Here is a 10,336-nt window from a genome sequence, read left to right as displayed (position 1 = left end):
TTTGTGCCTGAGGATTAAGATTTCAGTCTTCTTGGAGGGGTCTTGAATTATGAACTGGAAGACTTAGGCCTTTAACTCTGCAAAGTTATGTACACCACTGTATCCCCACTACAGAGGTCCCTTCTGCTTTTAGGATTTCTTCTAATAGAGCCTTCAGGTACTTTTCTAATTTACACTCTTTCTCTATTAAAATCCTTTTAAGGTGTCAGTTTATGCCATGGTTGGCAATTCTGAGTTCCCGAAAATAACTGAGTCACTGCAGCTGATTTTTTTCTGACTGGTGGAGTGCCAATGACTCAGAAACGTAGTTTCTTCCCTCCCATTGCCTGTGACAGGCCTCCATATGTTCCAGTTCACTTAGTGTATCTGGCTATTGCGTCTGAAAGCATACATGGTAAATCTGGATTTATGGCTTTAAAAAGAAAGTATTCTCAGAAACATTTTTCATAGTGTGTGTGTTTTTGGGTTTTGTATGTGAGCATTAAGGCCTACAGTTTAAGTTACCTGTCCCTGTACTGAGAAATACTACTCTGAACTCTATGGTAACTAATCTTTCTCTCTGATTTTTTAGTTGAAAAGATTTGGTTTAATGATTGTTTAAACTTGGGCAGTCATACATAAGATTAAGTAAGTGTTTGATATGCTAGGATAACATAAATGAAGTATCAACTGCTCAGAGACCCCATACCTCCCAGAATCCAGCCCTTCACTGTGTAGGAAGGTTAAACACATTTTTAGTTGGAGCATTCATGGGAGATATGTGCCTTTGATTTTTTTTTTTTTTATCAAGTAGAACAGAGACAGTTTTGGGGCTTTTTCTAAAAAACTGATTTTTTTTTTTTAAACACATAGCAGGAAAAAAAATGTTATTTAAAAAATTTAGCTCTGGATTTCTAGTTCTAGGCAGGATGGAGTAAGCACATTTCTTCTCATCTCTCTTACTGAATGCAACTATAAAACCTAGGCAGAGTGCATTTGAGGACTCTGATAAAGGAATTAATGTCAAGTAGTTTGAGAAAGACCAGAATTCAAAGTACTACTGAACCAGCATTGAGATTACCATTTTCCTCTTTTAGTACTTCTGCCATTCAGCCCAGAGGCAGGTGCAGCTGTGGAAGATAGTATGTTGGCTGGAGAGCAACAAAAAAGAAAGCCACAGGAAATTTTAAAATGTCGAGGAGATCTCAGAGGAAGAGGAACTTGGGAAAGCAACTCTATATAGTTATCTATGAACTCATCCCTGATCTGTGTCTGTGTGGATCTGATCCTACTTAGTATTTAAATGACTTTGAGAACTGAGCTAACAAATAGATCGCCACCCAGGTTCCAAACTGGTCATCATGTGGTGCATGCAGGGCACACATTCAAATAGAAAAGGCTTTGAAAATTAAAACAAGGTTGTTAACATACTAGAAGATTTCAATAAGACCCAGAGTCTAAAATTTAAAAATGTTCATGGTACAATCTAAAATTACTCAGCACATGAAAACCCAGGAAAATCTCAACTAGCATGGGAAGAGACAACAGATGCCAATGCTGGAGTGATATAGATGTGATTATCTGATGAAGACTTTAAAGCAGCAATTACACAAATGTTGAAACAAGCTGCCTCAAAAATCTTGTGAAACAAATGGGAAAATGAAATTCCTGGCAAAGAAATAGATGATCTAAAGAACTAGTGCAATAACCAGAATGAAAAACGCACTGGATGGCCTCAGTAGCAGAATGGAGATGATAGAGGAAAGAATCAGTGAAATTGAAGATAAATCACTAGAAATTATACAGTCTAAGTAACAGATAAAAAAAATTGAGAAAAAAATTAAACAAGATTTCAGGGATCTGTCGAACAAGAACAAAAGCTCTAACATTCATGTCATTGGAATCCCAGCAGAAGAGAAAAAATGTGCTGAAAATAAAGTGAATGAAAAATTTCCAAATTTGGCAAAAGATATAAACCTACAGATACAGGAAGTCTAGTAAACTCAAGCAGGATAAACTTAAAGAAAACCACATCCAGGGAGATCATAATCAGACTTCTGAAAACTAAAAACAAAAAAGCAGCCAGAGAAGAACAACTATAGGGTGGTGATTATGCAAATGACTGTGGATTTCGCCCCAGAAACTATGGAGGCTGTAAGGGGCACAGCATTTTTAAAGAGCTAAAAGAAAAAAAACTGAACCCAGAATTCTGTATGCAGCATAAAATAGCCTTGATAAATGAAAGAAAATCAAAGGCATTCTCGAGTGAACGGAAAGTTAGAAAATTCATAGCCAGCAAATTTATTCTAAAAACAATAGCTAAATGAAGTTTTTTGGACAGAGGGAAATGGTACCAGAAGGAATGTATTAGAACATCAGAAATGAAGGAATAATAATAGAAATAGTAGATAAATAGAAATGTAAATAGAATACATTATTCTCTTCTTGTTTATAAGTAATATGTCTATGTCTCTTTAAAGCAGTTCTTTAAAATATATTTGATGTTGGAAAACAAAAATAACATTGTGATGGAGTTTTCCATTTACGCAGGTGTAATATTTAAGATTACAATAATTTAGGGAGGGGTTAAAGGGACTCACATGATGGTAAGTTTTTTACATTCCAATTAGACTCTAATTAGACTCTGAAAAAGATATTTAGATTGTAATCTCTAGAGCAATCACTTCAGTAACTATACAAAGATATAGTAAACGTAATAAATTAAACCAAAAGGCTAGAAAACATTTAAATAATGCAAAAGAAGGCAGGAGTGAGGGAAAAGAGCAATGAAAAGCAGAGAGAACAAACAGAAAATGGTACTTGGAATCTAGACATGCCTTTTTGAGGCTGCTCAAACTTGGTAAACAATATCAAGAGGGATGCAATTGACAGATTTTGAGGCAAGGAAATAAGTGGCAGGAGATCAGATAGAGAATGACCTTTCAGGCTGTGGAGAGACTTATTAGTGTCACATTAGGCTTTGTGGTAACAAACCAGGCAGGAAAGACTAATGATTGGCATCAGAGGTCTGGTATCGGTGGGGTGGGGAGCAGTCCTAAAGCATGGCTGAGTTATCAGGCCAAGTACTCAGGCCCAGGAGAACATAAAAGCTGCCTAAGTCCTGGAGTTGTGGTACAAGGTGGAAATTTGGTCAGAGGAATAGAGTTAGAATCACCTGAGCTACTACTTAGGAATTTCTTACATTTCTCCAAAGTAAAGACCAGGCTGTTCTTAATGTGTGGAGCAAGGCTGGGATGAGAGGTAGGCTCTAATACCAAAAAGTGGTTAAGGAAAGTGGGCAGTGGGAATAGTAGGAGTTACAGCATCTTTCAGGGAAGTTTTCAGACATGAGCATATTTTCAGCTGCTAAATTTAAAAAAATGAATTTTGTTTATAAGTGATATGTCTATGTCTAAGTCAGAGAGCAGCTCCAGCCTCACCTGTCTTCACCCCAAGTCCCACTTGCAGAGGCTATTAGTTTGAACTCTTTTTGCTTGCTCTTTTGGTATTTACCTTTATATTTCTAAATAACATGCTTATAATGCTATTTTTTAATTTATTTTTTTCAATATTGAACATAATCTAGAGGCTTCACACTGGGGAAAATTAACATTTTCTTATATTCTCCACCCACTCTTTCCTCTTTCCCATCTCTAGATGCTTATCTTTTCCCAAATAGTTGATGTTTTAAATCAATTGACAATTAAAAATTTTAACTATATAAATTATATTTATTTGGCAGTTTCGACTTTATGTACCATGATTGTTTTTATTTCCCGTAAAATATTTAGTGTTTCCTGGAGTTAATTAACTAATTAATTAATTAATTAGCACAGTGACCTCTATAATGTATGAAAGAATTATAAAACTTATATAAAACTTATCAGATTGTATTTTTTTTCACCTTGGAGACAGTCTTCCAACTTCATGTCATAAACCTGCTACATAGCTGCCTTAGAAATATCCTTTATCTCTCTAATGTAAAATAACTGTTGCCTGAATCTTCATTTGTTTTGGAGGCATGATCTTTAGGTAACTTCTGAGGAGGGCAGCATGGGAGGTAAAATATTTTGAGAGCCTTACATACCTGAAATTTGTTCTTTTTTCCCCTCTCCTCACATTCGATTCATAGTTAGCTAAGTATAGAGCTTTCAGTTGGAAGTCTTTCTCCTTCAGAATTGTGAAGGCATTGCTCCGCTGTTTTCTAGTTTTCATAATTGCATCTGAGAAGTCTGATGCCATTCTGATCTCTGTGCTACCGTATTGCAAACTCTTTTCCTTTTCTAGAAGTTTTAGAATCTTTTTTGGTGTTCTGAAATTTCAAGATGAAGTGCTATGAAGTAGTTATTTTAACAGTCATCATTATTCTGAGCCCTTGATAGGTTCTTTGAATGTGAAACTCACGTCCTTAAGTTATGAGAAATCTTATTTTTCTTCTTTGAAATTTTCTATCTTGTTTTTTTTTTCCATTCGATTCAGGAGATTGTATTTTTCGCTGTTCTTGGACCACTCAGAATAATCCCCTCATTTCTTTCTTTTTTCCCCTCACTCTGTTTTCCTCTTTGACTTTTTGTTCTTTTTCTTAGAAAATTTCTTTAATTCTGATTTCCCATCCTGCTTTTGAAGATTTTTCCATTAAGTTATGCTGCCATATTTTCATTTTCCAAGATAATTTTGTTTTCTGAATGTTTGAATATTCCTTATCTTCTTCTATTTCTCTAATAACTACTTTTTTTTCCTGCTCCCTGCATGATTTTTTCATAGTTCATTCTTTTCTGTTTGTTTTTCATGTTAAAGATTTCCTCACATATATGATGATCCTTGGCCAGCTTCTTATATTTAAGAGTGAGGTACTAAAACCCGAGTGAAGCTGTGTGAGAGGAAGTCTTGTTAACTAGTGGGAAGCTAGACATTTCATTGGGGGACCCACAAGTGTTAATATCTGTGGGTCTTTGGGGCCAGTTCTTTCAAAGAAATCCCATCATCTCCTGGCTAGATATATAAGACTGTGTTCTGACACTGAAGGGAAAAGCTGTTTTTCTAAATTGAGAAGGGCAGTCTATGAGAGGGACTCTCATTGTTCCCAGGAAGAATTTCAATCAGTCCCACTGCTTTTAGCAATATGCCTCATTTTCACTTACATTTGGGCCTTTCTGGTTCAGCATGTCCAAATAGTAAACATTCAGGCTTCTCCCTGGAGAGAAGCACCCAGCATATGAGGAACCATCTGGGATGTGCGTGCTACTACAGGCATGTGTGCTACCCAGTACAGCTGCGATCTAAATCGACAGCTTTTAGAAACATAAAATTTATAATCTCTATAAATATACAGATTTAATGGCTCTCTTTGAAAAATAAAACTGCCTAGGAAGATAATTCTGTGTAAGATAATTCTCTGTACTTACTGTTTCTGGGCTGCACATTTTCAATGTGGTTTCTTCTCTTTCAGAGCAAATTGGAGCTTTGGCAGATCAGAACATTGTCCATGTGGCATGTGGTGAGTCCCACAGTCTGGCCCTCAGTGACCGGGGCCAGCTGTTTTCTTGGGGTGCAGGGAGTGATGGTCAGCTAGGACTCATGACTACCGAGGATTCAGTGGCAGTGCCCAGGTAAGAGTGTCACAGAAAGGAATTTGTGTTTTCAAATGTCAGTATTATTTCCTGCTGTTGCTTTGTTAGACTCCTTGTTTTTGTTTTTGCTTTCATTTAGTTGCTACTCCTTTGTGCCACTGCTTTGCTTATACTGTTCCAGAACTTGTCGCAAATATTGTAATTATTTTGTAGAAATACATATTTCAAAAAATGTGAGTAGTTTATGAATTTTATTATAGTAGCCTAATTGCTATCAAAGTACTTGGAACTTGATACATGTTTGAATAAAAAAAGCATCTTTTCACATGCTGGACTTAATACACTTTAACTTAAAATCACAAGCCTAAATCAATTTTTCAATTAAGCACTTTAAACTAGAATCACAAGGCTGACTTGTTATTCTGATAATAGGCTAAACTACCTCAAGTATTATAAACAGCTAAAATACCAAATTATGAGAGTTCTTTAACAGAAAATACTAATACGATGGTTTTGGGTCTCTTGATTATTTACTTAATTCTAAACCTTAGATGATTTAACTAAATATTGAACAGATGTTTCACCACTAAGAAAGACTCGAAAATATCGAAGTTACTTTCAAGTGGACTTTCTAGTGGTGGCATCTCCATTTGTTGAGGGTTCTTAATGATCAAGCAGTTTATTTCCTCCATTTAATTCCTGTTCTATTATACTACAGATGTACAACATACCCTATTGTAGTACTTGTCACATTCTTTGTAATTATTTACTTAATGACTATTTTCAGTACAAAGTTGGGAGATCTAGATGGCAGGGGACCTGGACTGTTCACTATAGCATCACCATTTCTAAGGGAGCCCAGCACATACATTGCTCAGTGCAAGTCTGTTTAATAAGTGGCCTCTCCTCCCCTGCCCAATTATCGCCCCCTTTAAAAGACAATATATTCTTCTTCCTCTTCCATTTTGCCCTCCTGAGATTTTTGTCTCTTTAATCAAAAGCTGTTTTAAGAAAGAGGAATATGAAGGTAAGAGTGATTTGATTTACTTCCTGATTTAGAACAGGTAATGTCTTGGCTTCATTACTTTCAAAAATTAATTTTATTTTTGGGAGAAGAGGGAGAGTGGCAATAAGAAAAAAGGGGTACTATATTTTAATGAAATTGTGGAAAAGATTTATAACACTAATGACAAAAGTATTTCATTTGTCGATGCCAAAGACTCAAGGATTTTTAGTGGCCTTTTGATTCTACAAATGAAGTAATCCATGCTATAGTAGCAATTTAATTTTCATTAGTCCTGTCGAAATTATGGATGACTTCTGAGACTTTGGTTTGTGTATAACTTTATATTATAACTTAAGTGAAATAAATTCATTAATTTATATCTTAGTATTGTGGAAAGTAACATAGCTTTGAAGTCAGACAGCTTCATATTCCATTACTGCTTGTGTTAGTATTAGGTTAGTGACCTTGGGCAAATTGGCTTTTCCAAGTTTCTGTTTCCTGACTTAAAAATGGAGTTCTGTATTGTGTACCTACCTTTACAAAGTTATTGGGAAGCTAGATGAGATGAGTAGTAAAGCACAGTATATGCTTACACTATGTGTATCCCCCACTCTTAACCTCCAGGATATAACTTTCCTATTACTTATTTTTGTCCTTTTGACCTGCTTTCTTTCTGTAACTGTGATTGTGAAGGCCGTGACACAAGGGTAATGGTGACCCATAAAGGGAGAATTGTGGGGAATTTGAGTGGAAACTGGCCTGGAAAAAGGGCTGTTGCTGCATACAACTTCTGAAACATTGGTCCCCTAGGCAGTAACGCATTTTCCAGTTTTTAAAAATAGTGGCATTCTACCAGCTATTGACACACACAACAACTTGAATGAATGTCCAGGAAATTATTCCGAGTGGGGAAAAAAGCCAATCACAAAAGGTTACCTACTGTACGATTCCATTTATATAGCATTCTCGAAATGACAGAATGTTAGAGCTGGAGGATAGGTTAGTGGTTGTCAGCACCTAGGGACGGGGTAGGAGATGAGTGGTTGTAAAAGTACAACATGAGGAATCCTTGTGGTATTGGAATTGTTCAGTATCTTGACTACGATGGTGGGTACATGAACCTACACAGGCAATAAAATTAATATATACTCAGAAATGAGTACAAGTACACCTGGGGAAATATGAATAAGATTGGTGGATTGTATTAATGTCAGTATCCTGGTTATGGTATTATATCCTACAGTTTTGCAAAATATTACCACTGGGGGAAACTGGACAAATGCACAAGAGATCTCTCTATATTATATTTTACAACTGCATGCGAATCTACAATTATCTCAGTGAAAAATAATTGGGAACTATTTGGTACTAAATGCATATGTGAACTCTATTTTAACTTTTTTATGTCTCAGAAAATAAAACATTAACAAAGGCAATATCCACCATTCTAAATAATCCCCCTCCCCCGTCCCATCTCCTAAAATACCCCTCTCCCGAGGGCATGTCCATCTGACTCCTTCATTCCCTTGTCATACAGTTAATGAAGAGGAATATGACAACTTGTAAAGCATTAGAATAGAGAACAGGAGATCTTCTCAGGCTGCCCAGTGCCAAGCACTTCACATGGATATTGTTTCATTTAATTTTCGCCACAACCCGGGGAAACAGATACTGTTCTCATCTCTGTCTTTCACATGAGCAAGCAGAGGAGATCAATCATATGATCTTCCTCTTTACCATCCTAGGAAATCAGGGTTTGAGGTATTGCTCTTATATTTTTTTAATTGTGGTAAAATACATATAACATAAAATTTACCATCTTCACCATTTTTGAGTGTGCAGTTCAATAGTATTAAGTATATTTACAATATTGTGTAACACAAGGGTCCCCAACCCTGGGCCGTAGACCAGGGTCTGTAACCTGTTAGGAACCGAGTTGCACAGCAAGAAGTGAGCAGTGGGCAAGCAAGTAAAGCTTCATCTGTATTTGCAGCCACTCCCCAGCACTACCATCACCAACTCAGCTCCACCTCAGATCATCTGGCATTAGATTCTCATAGGAGCACTGGTCCCTGGTTCCAAAAAGATTGGGGACCACTGGCATAACCAATCTTCAGAACTTTTTCATCTTGCAAAAATTGGAAATTAACAGAGGATATGGTAATGGGTTTAAGTGCAGAAGAATGTTTTGTTTTGTTTTTTAAACAATACCTAAAAGGCAGAAGGTTAGTGAAAGACCTAATAGAATTATATCATGTGAGATTACATATTTGATTTTTAAGTCTTTTAGGAAACATGTTGTTTTTTATTACAACTGTTTTATTTAGTCTGGAATATTTCTGATCATTGTTTATGCCCTTAAGAATAAAGCCTTTTCTGTTTTAGGTTAATACAAAAGCTGAACCAGCAGACAATATTACAAGTTTCCTGTGGCAACTGGCATTGCTTGGCTCTTGCAGCTGGTAAAGTAACATTGAAATATATGCTAATGTTATGTTAATTTTGCAGCCAATTCTTTTCGAATTTTTCTGTGATGTTATCAAACTGGAAACCTTTAACTGGTTAGGGTCTATGCATTCCTGTTGGACAGTGGCAGTTCTCAGGAAGCCTTCGTGTAGCTCATACTTTTGTCGGGGTGCGGGCGATGATGAAGGTGGTCACCCCTGCTACTCCTGCTCTCTTGCAGGGGAAGAAAAGCATCAGGCGGGACTGTACCTAAGTGTTCTTGAGCATACAGAAGATTGGTTTTTCTTAGCCACAGCTCACTACCAAGCTCCGTTCCACTATCAAGCTCCCAAATAAATGAAAAAGGAGTTAGAGAAACCTAAGCCAGCAAGTAATAATAAATTTGAGGGAAATCTGCACTACCATGTCTAGTTCATAGCTGGACTTCATGTAGTCCTAGGTCTTGGGGTGGTCAGAACTAGTTTAGCTTGCTTAGTAGATCTAAGCCTGGTAATTGGCCTATTCAGAAATGAATTGACTTAAATATTTAATTTGTTTTTGCATGAATGTCAATAGCCTTCGAAGAGTAGTAAGACTCAGCTTATTTTTCTGTTGTTATGACAAGGGGAGTTTTGGTTATGACAGTCTTACAGCATGAAGTGTCTTTGCTCTCTTGCTCTCGGGTGGGTCTGGTGAATGTGTGGGGGCAACTAACAAATGACCCTACTGGGCAACTATTGTTCTAAGGAGATTATTTTTGTGGATGGAATTTGTATTATTTCTGCTAACACCAGTTACCCTGTTATTGTTTCAGATGGCCAGTTCTTCACCTGGGGAAAGAATAGTCATGGGCAGCTGGGCCTGGGGAAGGAGTTCCCCTCCCAAGCCAGCCCACAGAGGGTGAGGTCCCTGGAGGGGATCCCGCTGGCTCAGGTGGCTGCAGGAGGGGCCCACAGCTTTGCCCTGTCTCTCTCAGGAGCTGTTTTTGCCTGGGGGATGAATAATGCAGGGCAGCTAGGGCTCAGTGATGAAGAAGGTATGTAAACTCTTCATATGCACCTCTTCGGTTCAAAGGCACATTTATTTAACACATGCTCTTGAGGATCTCCTATTTTCTTAGATACTAAGATTGCAGCAGTGAACAAAACAGATAACACTTAGGCTTAGTGCAGATTGCATGTAGTGGGTGGAAGCAAACAACGAACCATTAAATATATGTATTATGTCAGAGGGTTTGAGAGGAAGGTTTCCTGTTTTATATAAGGTGGCCTAGGAGGGCATCTTTTATAAGAGGATGTTTGAGCAGAGCCCTGTAGTAAGTCAGGTAGTAAATGAG

At 37.2% G+C, this 10,336-nt stretch overlaps 1 protein-coding gene across 12 annotated transcripts in view; it reads left to right on the top strand.

Annotated features, from left to right (window-relative positions):
- HERC3 (HECT and RLD domain containing E3 ubiquitin protein ligase 3) overlaps positions 1-10,336 on the top strand; it is a 99,979-nt gene that overhangs the window by 33,438 nt on the left and 56,205 nt on the right. For all 12 annotated transcript variants that reach the window (XM_023528434.1, XM_023528430.1, XM_011356299.2 and 9 more), the window contains 3 exons: positions 5,429-5,588; positions 8,941-9,017; positions 9,815-10,036. In XM_023528434.1, the coding sequence (XP_023384202.1) occupies positions 5,429-5,588; positions 8,941-9,017; positions 9,815-10,036 (459 nt within the window). The remainder of the gene's footprint in view (positions 1-5,428; positions 5,589-8,940; positions 9,018-9,814; positions 10,037-10,336) is intronic.

This window comes from Pteropus vampyrus, unplaced genomic scaffold (assembly GCF_000151845.1).
Source record: "Pteropus vampyrus isolate Shadow unplaced genomic scaffold, Pvam_2.0 Scaffold25, whole genome shotgun sequence".
In the NCBI taxonomy this organism is placed as follows: domain Eukaryota; kingdom Metazoa; phylum Chordata; class Mammalia; order Chiroptera; family Pteropodidae; genus Pteropus; species Pteropus vampyrus.
Note: the sequence above shows the minus strand (reverse complement) of the source record. Positions and strands in the feature narration are given on the sequence as shown.